This window comes from Carettochelys insculpta, chromosome 1 (assembly GCF_033958435.1).
Source record: "Carettochelys insculpta isolate YL-2023 chromosome 1, ASM3395843v1, whole genome shotgun sequence".
NCBI lineage: Eukaryota > Metazoa > Chordata > Testudines > Carettochelyidae > Carettochelys > Carettochelys insculpta.
Window position 1 is genome coordinate 237,627,588 of NC_134137.1, and position 25,267 is coordinate 237,652,854.

The 25,267-nt window shown below is 38.6% G+C and overlaps 1 protein-coding gene across 6 annotated transcripts in view; it reads right to left on the reverse strand.

Annotated features, from left to right (window-relative positions):
- Window positions 1–844: 844 nt before the first annotated feature.
- Window positions 845–25,267, reverse strand: part of PARP11 (poly(ADP-ribose) polymerase family member 11) — a 36,148-nt gene continuing 11,725 nt past the window's right edge. For 3 of the 6 annotated variants that reach the window (XM_075002887.1, XM_075002878.1, XM_075002897.1), the window contains 10 exons: window positions 21,349–21,477; window positions 21,128–21,248; window positions 19,699–19,774; window positions 16,843–16,915; window positions 16,628–16,758; window positions 9,486–9,637; window positions 8,032–8,980; window positions 6,116–6,208; window positions 3,581–3,925; window positions 845–1,960 (listed from right to left, as the gene is read on the reverse strand). In XM_075002887.1, the coding sequence (XP_074858988.1) occupies window positions 8,667–8,980; window positions 9,486–9,637; window positions 16,628–16,758; window positions 16,843–16,915; window positions 19,699–19,774; window positions 21,128–21,248; window positions 21,349–21,477 (996 nt within the window). In that variant the 3' untranslated portion in view covers window positions 845–1,960; window positions 3,581–3,925; window positions 6,116–6,208; window positions 8,032–8,666. Of the gene's footprint in view, window positions 1,961–3,580; window positions 3,926–6,115; window positions 6,209–8,031; window positions 8,981–9,478; window positions 9,638–16,627; window positions 16,759–16,842; window positions 16,916–19,698; window positions 19,775–21,127; window positions 21,249–21,348; window positions 21,478–25,267 lie in introns of those variants that run through there. The other 3 variants (XM_075002906.1, XM_075002914.1, XM_075002922.1) reach the window with 2 other exon arrangements.

The following is a 25,267-nucleotide window of genomic DNA, read 5'->3' on the forward strand; positions in this document are numbered from 1 at the left end:
CATGCAGTACAAAAAAATAACAGCTCAAGATCCTGAATGTCACAATATCGGCATATAAGCAGAGTAGAGAACACCCTATTGCACACGTACAAGTAACTAGTATCCCTTTCATATCCCATTGCATTTTTGCTTTTGATTACTGAAAAGTTAAACAAGCCAGCCCTGTTTTTCAGAAATAGTGAGTGCTGTCAGTTCCCATCAACCAACTAGCACTGTGAGAGCTAGTTCTTCTGAAAATGGGGTGAGATGTGCCAATGCTTCAGCACTACTGAAGAAGGTAAGAGGGCTAGGGCTTAGAAAGACATACAAGATATGACCACGAGTTGTGCACCAGAAATTAAAGGGCCAAATTTGGAGGCGAGGATGAGTGTAAGTAGCCTATTGGTAATAGTGTAAGAGTCCACGGTAGTAAGCCTGAAGCAGCCTAAGCAGGCATGACACACTTGGTCCTTTCAGCCCATATAAGGTGTATGTTACATTAAATTTGATTTCCTCTAGCCTCACCTGAGAATCTGGCTCATAGTTTTTAGAGTTTTGTAGAAACAAGGTATTCTCCAGTGAAATCATGCCACCTAGTGCTTAAGTACATTTAATCAATTGCATAGAACAGCTGCAATCTTCTGAACATCTTGATAGATACTGGCAAAAATGGGTGGAAAAAGAGAGCTGTCACCATGCAGCAAAGTGGTCGTGCTCTAGGGATCAAACATCTGTAAACACATCTGACAAGCTGATACATGAGCAAGTTGGAACAAAATGTTTAATTTCTAATCTATGTAAAATTTTTGACTGAAAAAAAATGTTGATGAGAAAACAACTCATGAAAAAATGGGACAAGGTTTGGATAAATAAATTAATCTGAATTAGTCAGTCTATATACAGGAAAGGGGATACACATCTTCAATCTGTGTAACTTGTACAGAAAACTTTTATAAATTGCTGTACTGATGACATCTGATTCAATAAGAGCAATCATTTTGATACTGGGTAGTTCCTCTCTTGGAAGCGTTGCAGGAAGAGGTCAAAAGACTTACACATGTGATAGATGAGTCCATGCATTAGCCTGCTTGGCAGAAAATTATTATCACAAAAGTCCAGATTCCTAGAAATCCCTTGACCAGCTTATTTAATGCTCCAGTAAAGGATCTACATTTTAAACATGACAAATTAACTTTAATTTTTCACAGCTGTTGCTATTGCCTATTAGGGAAAAAAACACAGCATATGAAATCATGGTAAAGTATGAACTATCCCTGCAATGGAAAACTCTTCATGCCACGTGAATTAACAAGAGAAGCACAAGAAAAGATAGTCACCTAGAAATCTGAACACTGTTTTTAGCATACTTAGGACTTTCTAGTCAGTGAGCCAGAATCTTCAGCCAGGGTCTCTGAATATGAACTTGAACCTGAAAAAGTAATATGTAGTGCAATGTTAATATTTTATTATAACTTTGCTTTTAGGGTTTTTTTTTTAAATAAGATGTGATTTGGAAGATTCTGGAGTATCTTTGTTTAACTAGGCAGCACTGGAACTATTAAATAATATCAGAAGCACTCTTAAATCAGTCTTTAATGTAGGAAAACAACAATGAAAATATTTAATAAACTGATTTGGATTACAAAATGTTTTAAAAACCCCTAAAACCTTTTGTACAGTAATTAGTTAAAAATGGTACAAGACTGTGAAGTTAATTCAGACTGTTGCATAAACTGCTATTTCTTTTAGAGTCATAAAGAACATGGATTAACATACCCAGTAAATTTGTGTAAATCAACAGCTTAAAATCAAGACTTTTAAAATGTGCTTTACTTTGTGTCCTCTCCTGAAGTTATGGACTTTTTTTTTTTTCATCTTCTTTTATCTCCCAGCATTTCACGCTCAGTGTCCCCAGAGCTGTTCCTCAAAATACATGTATGCTTCTGAGTGCTCAAAAACACAGCTTGGTCCCATCCGAGTTCTTCAAAGCAAAATTACATAAACCACAGTAGATTAGACGGTTAATTTATTCCCCCTCTTAAAACTCAAAAAAGCAACATGTTCTCTCTTTCTGTGTCACCTACATTGTTACTTTCACATGGCTCAGATCCCCTTCCCTTGATGCCCAATCAGAGCATCTCAAGTTAGTGAAAAAACTCCCATTGGGAGCTGAGCTTATATACTTTTTCTTATTCATGTCTCAATTTGCATCTATACCCCTACAGATTCTTCCAACTAAACTAGACTAGCATTTGGTACAGTAGGTGTTATCAGTCATCCAGTAAGTGGTACTCTTCCCTCAAGGCCTGTACTGAACCCCAGATTCATTTTAGCAAACTATGAACTGCTAGCAGTGAGGTCCTTTTGCTAAAACATAAGCCTAAGGTCTTGCTGATGTATTATAATTAAGGATCTTGGAAGACTTTCCATAAGAAAAGAGGCATTTTGCACAAAATTTGATTTAAATAATTACGTATCACCTAGCTAAACTCCCCCTGAAGTTGGCATTGAAAACAGTATTGTTGCCTACATCAGTTTGCTGTAAAATACTGCAATGCAGGATTATTTGGCTGCTGTATTCTATTCCAGAAATGGAGGCAGGGCAGAGATAATAGAAGGTTCTCTCTGTTACTCGTCTATCTTACAGGACTTTACAAACGTTTACTGACAGCCTCACTAAAGTGGTATGGGACTTTTAAATGAGAGGTACTATACACTATATCAGGGAAATACTTTCTTTACAATGCATTGTGTTTGTAAAAGGACTTATGGGTCAGAGCAAAACTGACAATCTCACAAATGTCTTTGGTAGAGACTTTTTCAAACAGCCGCAAGAAGTTAATTAGATGGGTGTCTGTTATTGATAACATTACACGAGTGCCTAAGGACCAACCTCACCCATTGCACTACACAATATACATAACACAACATAATCTCATACAATATGTTCTCCAAACAATGTAATTCACAGATAGAAGAATTGGCCCTTCCAAAGACAGAAACATTTGGAATAGTAGCATCATGATTTTTCTGACTTCCCTAACATGGAACATGTTTTCTTCTCAGCAACTTTGATCGGTCAGTTATGACACAGTGCTAAAACAGGTATTATTAGTGAGAAGTCCTGTGGCACCTTGAAGACTGACATTTATTTGACCATAAGCTTTCATGGGAAAAATCTCACTTCATCAAAAGTGGGGTTTTGCCCCCAAAAGCTTATGCCCCAAAAAATCTTAGCCTTTAAGGTGCCACAGGACTCTTCATTTTTGCGCCTACTACCACAGCTCTGAGACTTGTCAATATCAGTACTGTAATTTTGCTTTAGGTGTGTTGCCCAGTACAGAACTCACAACAGAGGGTGAATGGGGGATGACAGCCTTCAATGCTCCCAGTTTTGGACTGCTGCAGAGGCCCAACAGGCACACAGTATAATTTAGACAACCCAGCATGGGAAGTTTACACCACTGCTGTTCAGAAGCTACACATTGTATTTTGGCCCTGCCTGCAGCACAGCTCTGACAGGAGGGCTTGCAAAGTTCCTGCCATGGGGGGATTCTCTGCTGGTGAAATCAGTCTCTTTACACTGCGCTGAACTCTTTACCTGACATGTAGAGGCCAGAGAAGAGGTGAGACCCACATCAGGCATCCTGCCTCTCAGTGCAGTGCTCCATCTCTACCACAGCATATTGGGTAGGAGGTGAGCATTCAGGAAGCCAGCACAGAAGGTGGCCTTGGAACAATGGAAAGGAGGGCTTTGTCGCACTTTTTTTTTCCTTTGTACTCCCTCCCCCGACATCTTCAGTTTACTTTCACATCAACTATTCCGAGCTTTGTTTCTTCAGTTTCTTCTATTAATCTTCCCCTCTGTCGTTCCCCCACACTTGTTGCTTTAGGTCACTTTTCTTTTACTAAACTTTCTTGTGTGTCACAACTCACACTGGAGCCCCTAATTAAAGGGGGAAAAAAAGGAATTATGTTGACAGGTAAACAGGAATTTAGATCTTCAGAGTGCTACATATTAATTTTTTTTCACTTGTAAAAATGTAAGACAGCCACATTGCATGACAAAGCTTTTAAGAAGTCAGTCTCACAGGTTAATAAGTATCGACCTGATATCAAAACATACCCAATGTTCTCTTTCTGAGACATAGCTAGTTGATTCTCCAAACTCTATTGGGGACTCAGATACTTCCTGAGACACATTCTAGTTGATCATCAAAAGTAGATAACTCCTGAGAAAATGGCCAGTTGTTAAATTATTGCCAAGATCACCTAAATAGTTAACACCCTTTTCACAATAACACAGTCTGTAACTGTACAGTAAACCCTTGAAATATGTGGCTTCAAGTTGTGCGTAACTCACTTTAACATGAGTTAAGCACAACTTGAAGCTGCTCTTCAGCAGTCAGCCTACCTAGCTCCCCACAGCTGCAGGCAGCTAAGAGCCCCTTCTCCTTGCCTTCCCCCAGCTGCATGGCTCTCAGCCTGGCAGTGGCACCACTGGGGGAAGGCAGGGCGAGGGCTTTTTGTGAATGAACTCCACTCATGAAGATTGATGAAGATCCCTTAAGCCAACCACCTGGCATGTGGTTTACTGGTATCTGCTAAAAAGGGACAGACAACTTTCCTCAAAACGGAATCTGTTCTGGCCCTGCCGTGAAATGTAACACTGGATTTAAAACACTATCTAGTTCCATAGTAACAGAGAGATAGCCGTACTAGTCTATATACTATTAAAACAAAAAGCAGTCCAATAGCACTTTAAAGACTAACAAAATAATTTATTAGGTGATGAGCTTTTGTGGGACAGACTCACTTCTTCAGACCAGTCAGAGCTCAGTAAATGGCTCACTCAGACACATTCTGGCAAACTGTAGAAGCTGCCACAATCCCCTGCAACATGGGATTTAAGGCCTTTGTCTACCAGAATGCCTTCTTGCAAGCAACCAGTCTGAAAACTAAGGAGAATTCATATAGACCTCTGGAATGAGATGGTGCCCCATTGATCTTTTTCTCGCATAGAATGACTGAGTTCTGATATTGGAGAACATAGCCATTTTGCAGGGCACCCCTGCTACAGGAGGCTGTCAGGTCTGGAGAAGAAAGTCAGCAGCAAGATGGAATGGACCATACTAACATCAGAAATTAGGAGCAAGAATATCCAAAAAGGCCCTAGAATCTCTGGCTGAATCCTTCAAACCATCACCTATAAAAGCTTCTCTGCTTTGGTCTTCAACTAAGATAGTGAACAGCTTGTGGGATGTCTCTTGGTAAGTCAAAAATTGGGCACCTAGTTAAAATACAAGACATTGGAAAGGCAAATGCTGGCAAACCAGTTGTCCCTGCTAAAGAGAGAATGAATACCTCCTCCTTTTTTAGTCTCTTTAGACCAACTACTGCTGCAGTCTCTTCTCTCTACCCTTCTTGGTTCTAATACTGGTTCCTTTTGCAATCATAGCTGGGTGCCTCCCAAGAATAAGAACTATGATCTTTCTCTCCCTCTCCACCCCTTCGTTCTTTTTCCAGAAAGGGGTAATCTTAGTAATTAGATTTTTGAACAAAGGCTACTAAATTGGAAAGAGTAGGAGTGTTGGCTTGAGTGAAGTTGATATTTTGTGAAAGCTTGGGAAAAAAGAGAGGGGTTTTACATCTTACCTCTGAATGACATGAGCTCAACTGTCATTTTTATTTGATCTGGAAGTAAGCCCCATCAGCCTAGATACAGGTTTCTTGCAAGGAGTTAGGCATCATGATTGTAGCCAGCATGATTATAAACGAGGGGAAGAACCACGGAAGTCAGAGCAGAGCAAGAAGTCTGACAAATGGTCCAGATGACTATGTTCCCAACACCAAACAGCCCCAAAGGCTCCCATACAAGAATTAATATATGGGACATGCTGTACCACACTGTTTCAATACCTAAGTGTTAGTTGTTAAGAGTCCAAGTACCATAATACCCTGCCAGCAGTGTTCCCTCTAAGCTGAGCGCTTCAGCAACCACCCGAGAGAGATCTGAATGCAACCCCAACGATTAGCAGAGTGCCCACAGCAGGCAGCATTTGTTTCTACTGGTGATGCACACCCACACATTCTTCGGTATACATAACAAAATTTATTAAGCATATGGGAATACTACCTGCCAGAGGAGCTACAGTATAAGTCTCTAAATGTCACCTCTGCAAAACAATGGCTAGCATCGGACAACGAAAGTCTGGATCTGAAGGACAGTCTGTATGAAAATACACAAGATAGAATGGGTCAGTGGTTACAGTTATTTCAGGCAAATGACAAATACGCCAACTTCTTTCTTGTAATTTATTTGATTTAGAACTAAGAACTAGCATGATTCAACATTGCTAGTGCTCGACACATTGCACAGTAGCTTTCTACATGAAGTTAACAGCCTCAGGATCAAGAGTTATCAATGCAGATGAAAAAGATTGTCCCAAGAAAGCTGGTAAGTATGGACACTGATGGAAAAGCTGAAACCTCCTTCAATGGCACTCTGGATTGGTGAGATTCAGATTTTTCCTACTCACTTTCCTTAAGTCTAAGTATAAAACAAGACATACAAGCTGCATCTCAACTACCTCTCCCTTTCAGAAGGGGCATGTAAACGCAGTGGATCAAAACTGCTAATGAGGCACTGATAAGAATAGCTAGTGCCTCATTTGTATAATGGCAGCCACTCGCCACGTCAAAAGTGCTGCTTTCAAAATGCAAACTAACCGCGTAGACGGGGTTCTTTTGAAAGGCAGCCCCGCTTTCGAAACCGCCCTTCTTCCTGAAAAAAATCAGGACGAAGGGTGCTTACGAAAGTGGAGTTTCCTTTCAAAGGAAACCCATCTACATGGCTAGTTTGCATTTCAAAAGCAGCACTTTTGACGTGGCGAGTGGCTGCCATTATACAAATGAGGCACTGGATATTTTTATCAGCACCTCATTAGCATTTTCAACCCACTGCATTTACATGCCCTTTCTGAAAGGGAGGAGTAGTGTAGACACAGCCACAGTGAATTAGATAAGCATAACTTAGCCAAAGGAGGGTAAACATAAATCATGTTGACCTTTTCAAGGTACTGTATGATGCCAATCAAATGCCTTCTAAAACCCAATATTTTGGTTACTGTTAGCCTAAAGGCCCCTAAACAATTCTGGGTTTTGCAAATGAGTGCGTGAACAAACACCAGGGTACAATTTTTTTAAAAATGTTGACTTGTTACAATTTTACAATGCCCAAACACATGTATTGTGGAATACTTTATAATAAGGACACCATACAATATTTGCCAGTAACTCTCTTTGATGAGAAGTTGGGAGGGATCAATACAATCTAACGATGATTTCTTCCGCTCATGAACATGCACTCACATTGGCATGGCTTAGCCGTTCCTCCACTGCTGCAACCCGTGCTACCACAGCTGAGCTATTATACTCCTGCTTGCTCAGGAATGTAAAGAAGAGCTTGGGATGCTCTCCCCGAGCTCACTGTACAGATGGAGCACTCATGTGTATGTGACCAAATCTGTGGATTAGTGAAGATCCACTGTTCTACATCATCAGCCATGTGTTGTTTTTGTGGTAACATCCAGTGATCATACTCTGAACACCTACTGTGTTAGGCACTGTAGAAGCACAAAGGGAGGGAATATGCTGAACAGCTGAAGATAAGTTGAGGATAAGTTTCCAAGAAACTTAAAAGAACACACCCAACTCACATACAGTGTGACTGCAAGAGTTCATGAACAGGCACTGATAAAGAACGCAGGGAGGAAAGGACACATATCTCTACTAGATGGGTCACAGTGCCAGGATATGCATGTGTAGCAGTGAGCCAGACCAGTAAGTCTGGTAGGGATGTGCAAAATCAACGTCTCAGGGGGTCACAGTCAACCCCCATACTCACGAGACGTGAGGAATAAGGTAGGTTGATGGGAGCAACTGTCCCGTCACCCTCGTTCAGTAGGGACAGCCAGGTAAACCATGCACAGACAGGTTGATTTTTGCTATGCAATTGCCAAAGCTAAAATTGCATATTGAAAGTCGACTTACTTTGCCTAGCATAGACATAGCTTTAGGTATGTGTGACAAGGCAAGAATCCAAGAGCAAGGATCCAAAGATGCAATCTCAGGAGGGAAGGGGGGGACAAAAACACAGCTGGTTGAGACTGATTCTAGACCTCTGCTTTCCCTAGGCAGATTGTTTTGTAGATCGAAACTCCACTCTAGAAGTAATGCATACTGCCGCATACAAATAACTACTAAACCCCCACATTTGTAAAAATATAAATAAAATCTTTATAAAAGATTATTTACCTGTACACATTGTATCATATGCATAAATATATTTTAGACATGGATAAACACATATTTATAAAATATATAGCAGTAAGAACTCTTTGGAGACATTAAAAGTCCAGATTAGTTAAGGCTCAACTCAGCCATATTAAAATTTGTTATAAGCCCTACATGTGAAAATCATCAAAGTTTATTTTCATGAACAATAAATGGACAACCAACCTCAAGTCAAAAGGATTTTACAGACATAAGCCAGATTTTCCTTCACATTTCCATCTCTGTTCACCACTGTGTACTTACTCAATTTTTTAGTTTTTATTTCCCTTGCAAAGATATACTGACCATCCATCACAACCACCCAAATATTCAGGTTTCTCTCCTGTCAAAATTTAACAGAACTCTATTAAGTATTCAGGGTAGATTTGGTTGCTGTCAAAGATAACAAAGATCTTTGGATTCCATGTACTATCCACACAGCTGTCAAATAAGTTCACAAAGCTCCCATCCTTTGAAGGTGGTCTCATATATTTGGAATCTCCAATGACGTAGTCTCCAGTCAAAACACGAGCAAGAAACATGACTTTATATGTTCTGAACACATGGTGTTGTAGATTGACACCATGGATTTGAAAAGTATCTCCATGCTTCATATCATCTTTGCAGAAACGACTAGAGTATGATGCATCTCTTGCAAAATAGGTCCCTTAAAAACAAACAGCAAAAATTATACCCAATGACAACAGTTGAAATCTAGAAGACCTGATTCTGATTCCATATTACATCAACATGGTCTAAGATCAGAATCAGGCCATATAACTCAGTTTTATATTCATAATCTATATTACTTATAAGAATTATACTAGTGCATTACTTCTCAAGCTTTTTTACTGTGAACCACATCTTAGTAGGGAGATAACTCCATGAACACTGGTCATAAGACTACCATTTTTCCCATCCTGCTGCATAACATCCAGCTGTGACGACTACAGGAATAGCTTACTTAATATATTTTAGCTATCTTTTTATCGCATTCAGCAGAAAGAAGAAAGCCAGATTAAACAGGTCTTCACAGACCATCAGCAAATGCCCAACAAATCTAAATGCATTTGTGAGATATTAATGATGCATTTAGAGAGAGAAGAGCAAAAAAAAAAATGCATTAGTCAAAAATTACTTAGACCGGGAATCAAGGAATTATTACCTCTTACCTTTTCCGTACACGGCAGCATGCATACCATTTATTCTCCAGTCAAAATTATGAATGCATATTGCATCTACAAATTCATTGCTGGTGCCATGAAACAGCATGTGTTCATTAATGGTAGGGACACCTCTTCTCTTCTTTAATTGAGCTTTCTTCCTACAGAAATGACCATAGTATTACAAAAGCTTTTGTAATTGAACTGGAGTGACACAGAAACTGAAAGGAAAAATGAAATTGCAACATCTGAATTTGAGATAAGAAACAGAATCAACTTTGGTTACTTAACAGTTTCTCACAGTTCTACCATCTAATATGACTTAAAAGGGAAGCCATCAGCTTTTTTTCTTTATTAAATCAAACATAAAACACGCTTTCTGAATATCTTGGACCTATCATTGTTGCAGGGAAAGCCTAACTCTACTCTAAATGAATAACACAAGAAAAAAAAATTACTTTGTTTCCACTGTGTTCATGTGACAGCATTTTCAACACAGTCAGCTTCCTTAATTGTCATTCATGCAGTAACAGGGAGGAAAACCTTTTGTTAAAACCATTAGGAAAATAAGGTTGTAAAACCACAAAAATTGCCAGTATGACTCAAAGGAATACACAGCTTCTAGACCAGTTAATGCATGTAATTAATGCAAAAGAAATTGATAAGATTAAAAAAGCCATGATTCAGCATATCTTTAATTGAACTGTTATAATAAATTAAATATATATTACTTTGTACCTATTTTGGATTATTTCTATATTTTCAACTATATTGATTTCAATTAGAATTCAGAATATGAAGTGTACAGTGCTCATTGTATTATAAATATGTGCACCGTAAAAAAGATAAACGGTATTGTTCAATTCACATCATAATAGTCCACTCAGTCCTACTTCTTGTTCAGACAACTGCTCAGACAAAGAAGTCTGTTTACAGGTGATAATGCTTCCCGCTTACAAAATCAAGGAAAGCAACAACAGGCTTTCAATGATACTGCTGCAGCCAACGCATGTGCCAGATATGCAAACATTTGTATGCCTCTTCATGCTTGGCCTTGTAGGCACTACGGTTTTACATTACTGTGTTTTTGAGTACAGTCAGGAAATAAAAATTCTACGTATGTAAGTTGTACTTTTCACAATAAGGAAACTGTACGACTGTACAGGTGAACTGAAAAATACTGCTTCTTTTTAGAGCAAATGTTTGTAATAAACAATAATATTAAAGTGAGCACTGTACAGTTTGTATTCTGTGTTGTAACTGAGATTAATATATTAGAAAATGTAGAAAATCATCAAAAATATTTAAAATACACTTAAATTGGTATTCTATTATTGTTTAACAGTGCAATTAAAACTAAGACTGTGACTATTTCTAATCATTTGACAGTCCTAGTAGCACCGAACAATTCTTTTTCCTTATTTTTAGTAGACTAGATTTCACACTGGCACTATGCCGGAAGGGAAAAAAAGCAAAGATCAAGATCACAGGGGTCACTGTGTTCCATTCTGAATATTGAAGACTATGAACAGCATTTTTTAAAACAAGGAAGTTTAATATTCAGTAACAAGCCCCTTTAGTTTAAAAATTCAAAGTTGCACACATCTAGAAGAAGCACGTTTACAATTTATGGAAGTTTATGTTAAAAAACTGATGAAAATTCTTCACAAATAACAAGCAGTCCTGTGGCACCTTGGAGAAGCTCATGACCTAATAAATTTGTTAGATCTCTAAAGCGCCATAGGACTGCTTGCTATTTGTGAAGTGACAGACTAACATAGTTACCTTCTGAGATTGATTAAAATACTATACCTTAAATAGAGTTTTGAAAACTATATTAAAATGTATGTTTGTATTTGACCATATAAAAAGATTAGTCAAGAAATTTTTCATACAAACAGCAACGAAGGGTCCTGTGGCACCTTATAGACTAACAGAAAAGCTTTGAGCATGAGCTTTCGTGAGCACAGACTCACTTCATCAGATGCTGGTCTTGGAAATCTGCAGGGCCAGGTATAACTATGCCAGAGCAAGGGTGGGGATAACAAGGTTAGCTCAGTCAGCAAGGGTGAGGCTTACTACCAGCACTTGATCTGGAGGTGTGAACACCAAGGGAGGGGAAGCTGCTTCTGTATTTAGCCAGCCATTCGCAGTCTTTGTTTAAGCCAGAGCTGAGGGCGTTGAACTTGCAGATGAATTGTAGCTCAGAAATTTCTCTTTGGAGTTTGGTCCTGAAATTTCTTTGCTGTAGGATAGCTACTTTTAAGTCTGCTACTGTGTGGCCTGGGAGATTGAAGTGCTCTCCTACAGGTTTTTGTATATTGCCATTTCTGATATCTGATTTGTGTGCGTTTATTCTTTTACGTAGAGACTGTCCAGTTTGTCCGATGTATATAGCAGAGGGGCATTGCTGGCACATGATTGCATAAATTATATTGGTAGATGTGCAGCTGAATGAACCCACGGTGGTGTGGCTGATCTGGTTAGGTCCTGTAATGGTGTTGCTGGTCTAGATATGTGGGCAGAGCTGGCAACAAGGTTTGTTGCATGGATGGGTCCCTGAGTTAGAGTGACTGTGGTGCAGTGCTGGCTTATTTATACCTGGCCCTGCAGATTTCCAAGACCAGCATCTGATGAAGTGAGTCTGTGCTCACAAAAGCTCATGCTCAAAACTTTTCTGTTAGTCTATAAGGTGCCACAGGACCCTTCGTTGCTGTTACAGATCCAGACTAACACGGCCACCCCTCCGATACTTTTCATACAAAGTACACCTCAGCTAATTTAGGCCATTAATTCTAAACTATTAGATCACTCCATATAATAATTTGTTTCCTAGGCCTGATCTACACAACAGATGGATTCCCCAGAGCCTGAGATGAAATAACATCTGTGTACCTGCCAGGAATGTCAATTTCCTGGATGTTAGGTTCCCTGCTGTGAAACTGAACAGTGTGCTGCACTCACATCTTGTCATGAGCCCCTGGACAGAGGTGAGGACACCAAGAGCCAATTTAATTACTTTGGTGGCTATTGGTCACCCTAACTTTAGTTGACCTAATTTTGTAGTCTAGATAAGACCATACACTGATTCTTCAAGTCAATAGGAGTTGTTTAGAAGACCTAAGACTGAGGTGCTTTATGATGCAGACCAGGCATTAAATGAGCAGAAAGAAAAAAAAAAGGTGAAAAACCATTACAATAACCTAGGGAAATAGGAAACTACCATAGTGATGTGGTGTTTAGTAGAAGCTAAGCAGGAGCTAAGCAATTAACTGAACAACTTCTTAGGATTTGATGTATGGATGCAAATCATTCAAGACCAAAATGTAGGTTTTCAGGTGGACTTCTGAAAAAAAAAATTTAAGTGTTTTGTATAGATATACTTAAACAATGCTTTTAAAAAAATCTAGGAGACATTGATGCAATTTAAGAATTACTGCCTCTCCAACATATAAAAGCAATTTATTTTGCTAAGAAATTTTCAGTACATACGACATCGTCAGAAAGTAGGTTTTTTTGTATTTTTTTTTTAAAAAGTCTGGGAGTGATAGGCCACACCACACCATCAGAAACTCAGTGCCAGTCTTAAAATTTGATGTTTGGCAGATGGCCAAGTAGACACCCTCTCTTAAAGGACAGATGTCACTGCCCCTCATTCTCCCAATCTATCTGCACTACCCACTGTCTTCTCTGGATTGAGTTTCAGCCTGCTAAGATTTCCACTGAAGATCCACTCTCAGCTAGACACTGTGAAAACCAGTTAATCATTCCAGCTGGGTCTGATGAAACGTATAAAGAACTAAGATTCATCAGAAGGCTGATGACTCTACATCCAAATGCACTGTCACCCTGATGGATTTATGAGTACATTTACAAGATGAATGACAGAACAGAACATTGCAGCATATGGCCTGAAAGGCATTTTAATAGTATATTTCAAACTGCACAAAAATTTAAAATTATCAATCACCTTAATCACTCTCAGCAGAGTGGGGATGTTAGACTGAAAAGGCAGAATAGAGCTATTGCAATTTACACACTGAATAATCTATGGTCTAAAAAGTTTCTGGATAGTACTTCTCAACAAGCTGCTAATCAATAGTCTTCACACATATAATTTTAATTGCCTACAACCAAATTTGGAGTTATGATGAAGTGAGCAACATTATGCAGGGGAAAATAAATAACTATCCAATTACATCCTCTCAAGAACAGGAGCTTCATTTAAACTACTTACATATTCAGTGAAACAGTGTATCTTGAAAAAGGGAAAGAAAATAAGATGTAATTCTTGTTCTCAAAAGACAAAAGCATAGGGCTGCAGATCATGGAGAAAGTGTCATGATGTGGAAAAAAAAAACTCACCAGACAGGTTTTTGGTTGAATAAACCCCTCCAAAAGCATGCAACCTTAACTCCACACATCTTCTATTTGCTCTACTCCTATGGAACATGAACCTTCATAACCCCAGCTCAAATACTGAAAAGAACCTTGCTGATTCTAAGATAATTCTTCCTATATACTATGCCCGCATAACTGTAACTCTGCTCATATGGATGCCACATGGACTCTGGCATTCCAAATTCTATTTTCTCTCCATTACAGATGTCACTGGATAATAATCCCTTGTTTGCAGTGATACTCCCACAGACTGGATCAGAAAGCCAAATACATTATTGCATCTGGGAAAGCAGCTGAGCCTCTAAGACCAAGGGCAGTATTATATATCCGCCCTCATGACTTTCAAACAAATCTTTAGATTCCCCCCCCACTAAAAAAATTAGGGCAATAATTTCTGGACTAAGATAATTTTCCTCATGCCCTTTACACTTCATTGTGTACAAAATTTTATGCTGTACATTACTTTGCGATTGAAACACAAAGTAATACTGCAATATGGTAATAATCAAACTGCATGCAATAACAGATTCCCATTCCTGAGTTCATGTTTCCAAAAGCAGGATAGTGGGAACTGCATAGCTTCAGAGTTCTCAAAGCATGCACTTTACTATACAGCGGTCCCTTACGCCTATCAATTCCTTTTTTCAGCTAAGAGGTAGAAAATCTAAGAGAAATCAAATCTGCATTGCAGACTCAGAAGTCATTGTGGATCCAGTATTGTTGTCTGACATTTTTATTCATATATGTACACCATAAACTGAAAAGCTTCAGTGACTCCTCTATAGAAATCCAGCTTAAAGGAATAAATTGTTACAAGAGGGAAACTGTTAGCTATACAAGCTTCAAAGCAGCAAGAATGGTACAAAAACACCAATCAAAGCAAGAAGTTTTTAATTGTAAATGTATTTGTATTCTTAAATACATTTCAAAACAATACATTAAGAGAAGATTAATGTTGCAAAAACTAATCCTTCAAAAGCCATGAAATGAGAAAATTAAGGCTAAAAATGCAACATTAAGACAGTTCTCTGTAAATATTCAATATAATTGGGCAATTATATGATCACAAGGTATTTCACAAACACAATACCATGCAATTTCATGTATTATCACTGTATGTTATAAGCCCATGTAGCAACTTAATTTTTTGTATTGCTTACTTACTGATTTCATTGCCACAATGCTCCAGTATACATTCATCCCAACATTTTTGTCAGTTCCCTCTCTAGAAAATTATGTTTGCCTTTGGCAATGCCAACACATGTCATACATGTTTGTAAAGTGCAAATATTAAAGAATGATCAAGGAGGTGGTGAGAGAAAAATCAGGCTCTCCTAATTCTTCCACCTCTCTACAGTACCTCATGTGAAAGAAAACAGGAACACTCAAGACAGCAACAGCTTCTCTAATATTGACAGTCAAAACTTAGATATGCTGCATAAAGCTGAATTTAAAAGGATACTTCACCCTACACTAAGATTCATAAAGAGAAGATGCTAAAGTAAAAACATCTCCTGATTTGTAAAATTTCTCATGCCACTACAAAAATCAACAAATATAAATCTGTGAATGCTCATTTTTACAAGGAGTCAGTTGTGTCAGGTTCACCTCATATACTTTCTGTAAATAATGGCTCTAGTCATTTCTACTAGCCAAATCACAACGAAAAGATTATAAGAGAACCTAATGTCACCCTTAAGAGCAAAGTATTTGCTTGTGATTGTACTCTTACTTTTCATATTACGCTGAAGGAGCTGGCTGGTGTGGCCATTCATTACCAGTTGGATGAGTAGTTGCTCTTTGAAGATTTGGTATATTAAAAATGATAATGAAAAACTTATGCAATACAGTACCAGCTTTTACCTATCAGGAAAAATGATCTTTCCAGCAACTTGGGATAGGGACATTCAACTACTATAATAATGAAGACGTTCACATCAAACCATTCATACAGTCACTCAAAACAAAAATATTTTTCAATGTCATTTTCCCTAAGACTTACAACTCCTTCAAAGTTCAAAGGCATTTGGACCCATCTCTAGAAAAAAAAACTGATACATTCCAAGAATGTTGAGCCTACACAAGTAAATGGCAAAGGCTGTGAACGCCAATCTACAATTTGTGCCATAGTGCTTTTCTGCGTACTTCAAAGCCAGTATCTTTCACAACTGGTACATCTGGAAATTAAAACATTGCTGAAGTAGCTTAAAGTCCACTTCTGGTCTCAAAAGGGATTTTTAAAAATGGCACCTTCTTACCCACACACCTTCTCCATGGAACTCCACTGAGTCATACCTACTGACTTCAATGACCAAAATAAAAATTGTATTGGAAACAAAGATTGCTTTGCATGCTTTTAGAAAAATTTGTTTAAATTTAAAATACTAAAAACATTGAAACTGTACCCCTAAATTCAGCTGAAATGCAATTTTTGTTGCAACATTGCTTTTCAGTTTTCTCCTGGCTTTTCAGGTTTTAAGCATTATATGATATTTTAGCTGACAGTTGTTACAGAAGTATCTTTAAATTCCAAACCCGTAAAAATTAGGAATGATGATACAGGACTATAAATACAAGATCAGGACAAATTAGGCAAAAGAAGAAAGATCATCTGTGAAAGGATGCAGCCACTACATAAGAATTCCAATAATTTTATAATTAGATGCATTTAAATATTTCTGCTGCATGCCTTTAAAATAGATGTTCTATTAGCAGACCTAGTACAATGTTTGTTTTAGAAACAATCTCACCTGCAGAAAAACTCCCACAAGTCTAGATTTTGAATTCTCTGAATTCTTTTAATTCGGTTGCTATCCATTGTTTTCCCAAAGAGACTAGAAACTTCATTATATTCATTTGTTTGTTTTTGCAAAGGAATAAGCTGGAAAAAGAGAGGTTCGTATAGTTTCACTGATTTCCATTGGGTTTTCATCATGTGCATATTCCATGTCATAACAGATCTTACCTGATATGGTTCCTCTGCATTTACATTCTCCCAGTGTGAAGGCATTGGAATAGCCTCATTTTCACAGATATAACTTCAAACACAAAAACAAACATTAAAACAATCACACCCAACAGTTTCTCTTCGTGAAAGAGGAGACCTATTCTGTACAGAGTTTGGTACTAATGAATTATTTGAAAAAGCACTTGAGGTTCTGAATGGAGATTCAAACTGTGGACAGGTATTTTTAATTGGCAAGGGGAAGTAAGCGGTCAGATTCCAGGTGGATCATTACTATATGAAAATCATGAAATAAATTTCTGTAGAAATAAATGCTTTTACTATGTCCAAACTAGTGGAATATTGGAAGGCATGTTATACTACAATTATTTAAACAAAAAAGCAGTCAAGTAGCACTTTAAAGACTAACAAAATAATTCATAAGGTGAGTTTTCATGGGACAGACCCACTTCTTCAGACCACAGCCAAATCAGAACAGACTCACTATTTAAGGCACAGAGAACCAAAAACAGTAATCAAGGTGGACAAATCAGAAAAAAAAAAAAAAAGATCAAGGTGAGCAAATCAGAGAGTAGAGGGGCAGAAGGATGGGGGGGGAAGTCAAGAATCAGATTAAGCCAAGTATGCTCGTTTGCATACTTGGCTTAATCTAATTCTTGACACCCCCCCCCCTTCTGCTCCTCTACTGTCTGATTTGCTCACCTTGATCTTTTTTTTTTTTTTCTGATTTGTCCACCTTGATTACTGTTTTTGGTTCTCTGTGCCTTAAATATTGAGTCTGTTCTGGTATGGCTGTGGTCTGAAGAAGTGGGTCTGTCCCACGAAAGCTCACCTAGTAAATTATTTTGTTGGTTTTTAAATTGCTACTTGACTGCTTTTTTGTTTTGATAGTATATAGACTAGCACAGCTCCCTCTCTGTTACTATTCAATATGCAAGGCACTACAATTATTTAGTAAAGCTCAGCAATATCAAGGATAACTCTTACTTAGTTGCTAAAATTAAGGGATCTAAATTTATATTTATGGGGAGCTTAAGTGGTCTGAAGTCAACAGGTTTGGAAAGCGGTCAGGATCCCAGAAACCATGACTAAACATGGATATAGATGCAAAATTTAGGTAAGCACATTTTAAAATTGAGGCCTGAACCTATTACTGTATGGTGAGTTGTAGTTTAAACAGTTAAACCATATATGAACATGTTAATACCAAACAACAGAAACTAGATTAGGCAATCTAATGAAAACTGAAGTGGTATAATAGCACAATAATAGAAGAAGACCAGTGTAACACATAGCATACTGTATACAATTATATCTTGGACCAAGAAATATAAAATATGCAACATGCATATGTGCAGTTCTACTAATAGCTGTGCTGCTCTATTATCCATAATATTTGAATATCCAGCAGCCTCTCTGTCCTGGGGCTGCCGGATATGCAAGAGTTTACTGTAACAGCACAGAACACTGAGAGCAAGGACTGGTGGCTGGAAACAAAGTTTATGGGACTGCAGGAAACTTGGCCACACCCATGATATGTGGTTGTCTAGCTAACTAAAATCATGCTGGATTAGAGCAGTTCAACCTGTACTACAGAATGTGAGCCAAAGACATACACACATAAAAGGGAAATGCTTCAGAGTTTCACACATGCACTCAATGACTGAACTGTATTGCTTAAAGGACAGTTGAACAATTAAAAACAGAAGCTTTTCTGGAATTTCTATGGACAAAGACTACTGTGTCTATATTACAGTTCCTAATGCTGGACACCTTCTGTCTGACACTGAACCTGGATTAAAATTTTGAGCTTCAAAGTTCAGAAAACATATTGGAAAACCATACATTTCTGCTAGTCACAACTGCGGAAATAGCACTGCATATGTCTGCTATTCTGTTTACTGAATAACCTCAGACACCAATATATCTCCGCAGTTTATGGCTAAAAACTGGCCAAAATGCAAGACCACAAGTGCTCAGAATTCAAGTTGACTGCACTCACAGGTCCAGATTCATGTTTGGATTCTGATTTGATGGTGATTTACATATACTTCAATGTAAAATACCAACTACAAAAGAAGCAGGTCAATAGTTAAAATTAGCCCTTAGTCTAGGTTGATTTATACAAATAATTTAATCTCGCACATAAATTTGTAAAATCAGTTACAACAGGAAATTAAAAGTAATGACCAACTTCCTCTTTCTTGCCACGTCTGGTTTTTCATGCTTCTCCAGTTTTAGGCTTTGATGCGGCAAGGTACAAGCATGTCAAGAGGATTAGTCACAGGATTGAAGTTCGGTGTATGCTTAAGAAGCTTATGGAATCATGGTCTTACTGTTTAATATATTTGGCACATTATTCTTTTTCCCAGATTACTAAATTTCTCTAAGACTATGTCTATACTAGACACAAAAGTTGACTGCAGATACACAATTTTAGCTCCGCCAATTGCGTAACTAAAATAAGACGTATCTACACTCAGTTAACTTGTCTGTCTTAACAGGGGAAAGTCAATGGGAGTGTTTCTTCCTTTGAACTTCTTTACTCTTCACCCCTTGCAAGGACCATAGGGGTTGACTGACTCCTCAGAGCTTCCTTTTGTGCACACACAAAATCAAACTCCAGAACATCAACCCAAAGATGTTCAATCTTCTGCAGTAATGTACAATAAGCCTAAAACACAGTGCCTTTTTACCACTCTTCCTCTCTCAGATCTCCTTGTTCAGTTACTTGCTCTAATGTGCCTCTGCATACTTAATTTGGGAGGGGTAAAGATGAAGAAATTTGTAAATGTTGGCTCATTTTACTAGAGGAATGAGGAATTAAACCACCAATGAACCACCTTTAGCTCTTACCTGAAAGCACTAATTGAAAAAGAAGCTCGTTTTATTGGCCGCTGTTTACCAGTAGTCAGATTGGTTTGTTTCATTGCTGTACATAAAATAAAAATCATGTGAGTTCCAAAAACATTCAATCTACAGAAATGAAGTATTTAAACATCATACTTTGTCCAGAAATTTTTTTTGAGGTGGGGGGGTGGTCGCTGATAGGAACTACTGTCTAACTAGTTAAGATTTAAGAGCAACCTTTCTAAACCCTATAGTCCAACACTACTTACTAATATATTAGCAGAGTTCCGACATACCATGGGAATCACTACTTAGTAAATACTTATGACAAACAACACATATTCACTAGTGCTGAAATCCTAGCACATTTAAGCCAATAGGAAAACTCACATTGATTTTAATAAGGCCAAGATTATGCTCTAGACTTCTACATCTAAATGTTAATTTTAATGGAGTACAGAAGCTAACATCTTTGTACCACATTTAAATATAAAAGTGATACTACATTAACACTAGGGTGAAAATTATCTTATATTTAATGACTGTGTTTAACATTTTAAATCAAGGTTTCAAGATTTAAACAGTTTATAAAATCTGTTTTTTGAAACGTAACCTCTAAGGAAGCTATTACAAAACGCACTTTATAAAATACAAAATTATGGATGAATGTACATGTTTTCATACAGTCCACCATTACAAAACTATGGACTGCTACCTGCAAAACTGAGGACCCACTTCACCGGAGCATAATGACAGGTCTTTGCTTAGTTTCATATGAAAATACAGATGAAATAGTAAGTGTGACATTTGAAATATTTTAAAATGAGACACTATTATATCACAGCTTTTTGCACAAGTAAAATGTATTTAAAATTAACTACACAGTGATTACACTGGAAACTAATAGTAACTTGCAAATAAGGCTTCCATACAATATGAATAAATGAGAGCTTTACCCAAGGTAATTTTCTAGTAAATTAGATTTGATATTTGGATGAATATAAAATAACAGGTTTGTTGAAGTACTTCTCAGTGAATTATATTATCACTGTATCAACATATCTTATATGGAGTTTGTGCAGAAAACAACTCTCTCTCTTCTGCAATACTTGCTGCTTGTATATTTGGAAGTGAAAAACTGTAAGTGTCCACATTTCTCTGAGCATATGGTACACAACCACTTAAATCTCAAGTGAGAAGAGACAGGGCAAATATCATTGTTACTGAACGGCGTATGCTACTTACGGTAACAAAGCTAGAAGACTGTAACTATCTCCATAAAATATTCAATGTACATTCATATACAGAAGGCCTTCCCAAGCATGCTTTTTTGGTATTACAATACTCGAGCTGATTGGAGGTCAACAGCATGCAAAATGTACTTGTCAATTCTCATCAAGAGACTCCTACAAATAAATCATTGTTAGAAACATACCTGAAAAGTCTAACTTGTAGTTAAATTTTGCAGTAGTAAACGAAAGAGATCCTTCGGGGTTCATTTTGAAGCTCCTTTCAATGTCTTCACTGCTAACTGAACACTGATTGTTTGAATCAGTCTTCAAAACAAACCAGAAATAATATTTAAAACCTGTTTAAATAGAATATATTTGATGCTGTGGAAGTGGTCATAGATAACATGATCCCCTATTTAGATACCTGAAACATATGCCATTTGCCACATTCAGCCAAGTAAAACCAGCCCCACTGGGTATCAGACGTATCCATCTCCTCCTCAGGAATCTCCATCTTTGGAGAGAATTCTTCTGATGTTCTTTGAAGCATTTCCTGAAATAGCCACAAAAACATCTTCTGTGAAAATCCATTATTTCTATTTACCTGTTATTTCAGAAACAACAGTTTCTCTTGATATTTTTAGTTCACATACAACTCTCATTTAAAAATGAAAGTTGATATTTGAAACTTATTGCATAGGACAAGAAAGGCATGTAACATGTAACCTTGGAGATCATTCTCACTTAGCTATCTAACTTAAATACTGCTCCATAAACAGACTTAAACCTTTCCCATCCATGCCCTTCTTACATTCCTGAAAAAAAACATACAGACCTTCAGAATGCCTGAAAAGTCTTAAGCAAAATAAGCAGTCATGTCATAAAAGGGAAGGTCTGGTTAAAAGATAGGAAACAAGGGATAGAAATAAATGGTCAGGTTTCAGAACGGAGAGAGGTATCCTCTCTAATTTAGAACTCTCTCATCCAGCAACATCCATAATTTGGTATGACCTTCCTTAGCTGGATGACCACTTATCATGGGTGTTGCCAAGTTTCCCTTAATTCTATAAAGTTGGTTTACAGCCACCAGTCCTGGCTCTCAGTGTTCTGTGCTGTTATTTATTGTAATTTACATCTAAATGCCTTCTAAGAGCCCAGTAAGCCGTGGAAGCATTTGTAATGCTTCTAGACAATACTGACCTCCTGCGGTCTCACAATTTCTCTTGTTCGGCCCTGGTCAGATCCTGAGGGTGCCAGATAAGAGAGGTTCAACCTGTAATGGTGTACTGGAGGGGTCTGTACCGCGGCCAACCCTATTCGACATATTTATAAGGAAGAGCGAGTTTGATGGTGATGGACAAGATGTGGAAAAACAAAGCGATTAGCTTAGGAACGAAGCTGAGTGTCTTGAAAATGTGTTTATTCAGCAACATGTTATACCGATGTGAGACATGGGTGATATGAAAGATTCAAAGAGACGGATATTGGCATTCGAGATGAGTTGTTATAGAAAGATCCTGAGAATAGGATGGATGCAGAAGGTCACCAATGAGGAATTATACAGGAAAATACAGCCAAAAGAAAACCTACTGCAGAACGTTGTACAACAGAAGTTACAGCTATTTGGGCATGTCTGCAGAATGAACGACGAATGAAAAATCAAGACCCTGGTATTTTCAGCATAATGGACGTTCAAATAGGAGAGGCAGACCCCACAGAGAATGGGTAGATGATATAGTACATTAACGCAGAGCCAGTCTACAGAAACTAAGGCACTCCATGCTGGACAGGGAAAGATGGAAGGAAATAGTGAGGGAGGCATCGGACGCCAACTGGCGTTGAGCCTATGATTGTTGATAAGGTAAAAACTGAGGTCTCAAAATTTGCAGATGATACTAAACTGCTCAAGATAATCAAGTCCAAAGCAGACTGTGAAGAGCTTCAAAAGGATTTCACAACACTAGAAGACTGGGAAACAAAACAGCAGATGAGATTTAATGTTGATAAATACATAGTAATGCATACTGCAAATATAATCCTAAATATATGTATAAAATGAAGGGGACAAAATTTTCTCTTATTACTCAAGAGAGAGATCTTAGAGTCATTGTGGATAGCTCTTGAAAATGTCCACTCAATGTGCAGCAGCACTCTAAAAAGCAAACAATGTTAGGAATCACTTAAAAAGGGTTTGAGAATAAAACAAAGACTATCTCATTGCTTCAATATAAATCCATGGTAGGCCCATATCTTGAATATTCCATGAAGATGTGGTCACCTTGTCACAAAATATATCCTGGCATGAGAAAAAGTTGAAAATAGGGCAATAAAAATCTTAGGGGTACGGAACAGCTCCCATATGAGAAGAGATTTTTAAGACAGACTTTTCCTCTTAAAAAAAGATTAGAATAAGTGGGGGGACATTATAGAGGTGTATAAAATCATGACTTGGTGGAGAAAGTAAATAAGGAAAAGTTATTTACTTGTACCCATAAAAAGAACTAGAGGTCACCAAATGATATTAATAAGTAGCAGGTTTAAAACAAACAAAAGGAAGTATTTATTCATACAACACACAGCTAACCTGTGGAACTCTTTGCCACAGGATGTTGTGAAGGCCAGGACTTTAACAAGGTTCAAAAGAGAGCTAGATAAATTCATGGAGGACAAGTCCATCAATTGCTATTAGTCAGGATGGGAAGTACAGTAAACTCTTTCATACCTAGCATTCTATCACCTGGAATGCTAAAATAGCCAGCATTTTAACTGTAAGTAAATTTTAGATAAATTTTTCATAAGTACTGTATAGCGAACAAATACAAATAAATGCAACAAACACAGTATACATTTATCATATACAATACTACTGTTGTTGGTAAATAAAGTACTCTGCATACATTTTTGTTTGTTTCTTAATATCTAATCTTGTTTTTCTTTAGTGCTATGCACTGCTAGGTATATCTCTCTATTATCCAGAATATTAGATTATCTGGCAACCTCCCAGTTCCGGAGCTGCCAGAGATAAAAGAATTTACTGTAAGAGCGCCCCAGCTTCTCTCAGAAGCTGGCAATGGGTGGCAGGGGCTGGGTCACTTAATTATCACCTCTTCTGTTCATTCCCTCTGAGGAACCCTGGAGTTTGCCACTGTCAGAAGACAGGATACTGGGAAGATGGACTTTTGGTCTGACGACACGGCCATTCTTATGCCAATAAACTCAAGCTTGGTGCAACCAAGGAGACAGAGCAAGTCCTGGAGTTGAAGATTCTAATTGAAACCCCATTCCAGTTATATTTGGATATTGCTAGCTCAAATGCCTCCAAAGGTCTTACCTGTTTCCCTATCAGACAAGAAAAGGGAAAGTTTCTTCAGTAGTCCCAACCACATAAGGTGCATCTACACTAGCAAGTACATTCGAAACCGAGATCGAAAGAGCGAGTTCTTTCAAAAGAACCCATGGAACGTCTACACATACATGGCGCTCTTTTGAAATTAACTTTGAAAGAACTCCTACCTTCTTTCAAAGTCAGTCCTCCCTTCCCGGGATGGGAAGAGCGCCCTCCTTCGACAGATTATTTCGGAAGTGCACATGTAGATGGTCTGCAGCCCACTCTTTTGAAAGAGCAGGTCCTCCATGGCTGCGATCAGCTGGCCAGGCAGCGCCGCTCCCAGCACAAGTGGAGCTCTATGGCTCCAGCATCTGGCCGCATTTCAGAACGCAGGCTCCCAGAAACCCTCAGGCAGGAAGCTGAGAGCATGCAGGCAGCAGGGAGCACACGCTACTGCACAGCCACTCCCTGACACAATGCTCCAGCCAGCGCCGAGCCCTCATCGGCACCATGGCCAGCGCCCCCAACCTCCGCCCACTCTAGGGACCCCCCCCCAAAGAAACCAAGCACTGGGCCCCCTCCCGGACCAACGCTGAGGTATGGGGACCTCCTTGCCCTCTGGGCAGATTAAGACATCCTGCACCAGACGGGGGCCCGGCCCAGGAATGCGGCAGCGTTCCAGAGCCTTGCCACAGGCCTCACCGACTAGGGTCACCCCACCTGGACGCCGGACTAGGTGAGGTCTAAGGTGAAGGAGCTGCGCCAGGGATACTGTAGGGCCCGGGACACAGATGGGCGGTCAGGAGCAGTGCCCACCAGCTGCCCCTACTGTAAAGACCAGGACCACCTCCTTGGACCCAAGGAGGCGGGACCCCTGGCCGTGCTGCTGAACACAACGGATCTGGCCTCAGAGCAGGAGACAGGGACAGAGGAGGACCATCCTGAATTTGCTTCTGGCACCAGGAGCCCAGGGAGACTGGACACCACCTCCAATGACGAGAGCTCAAAGGAGGGG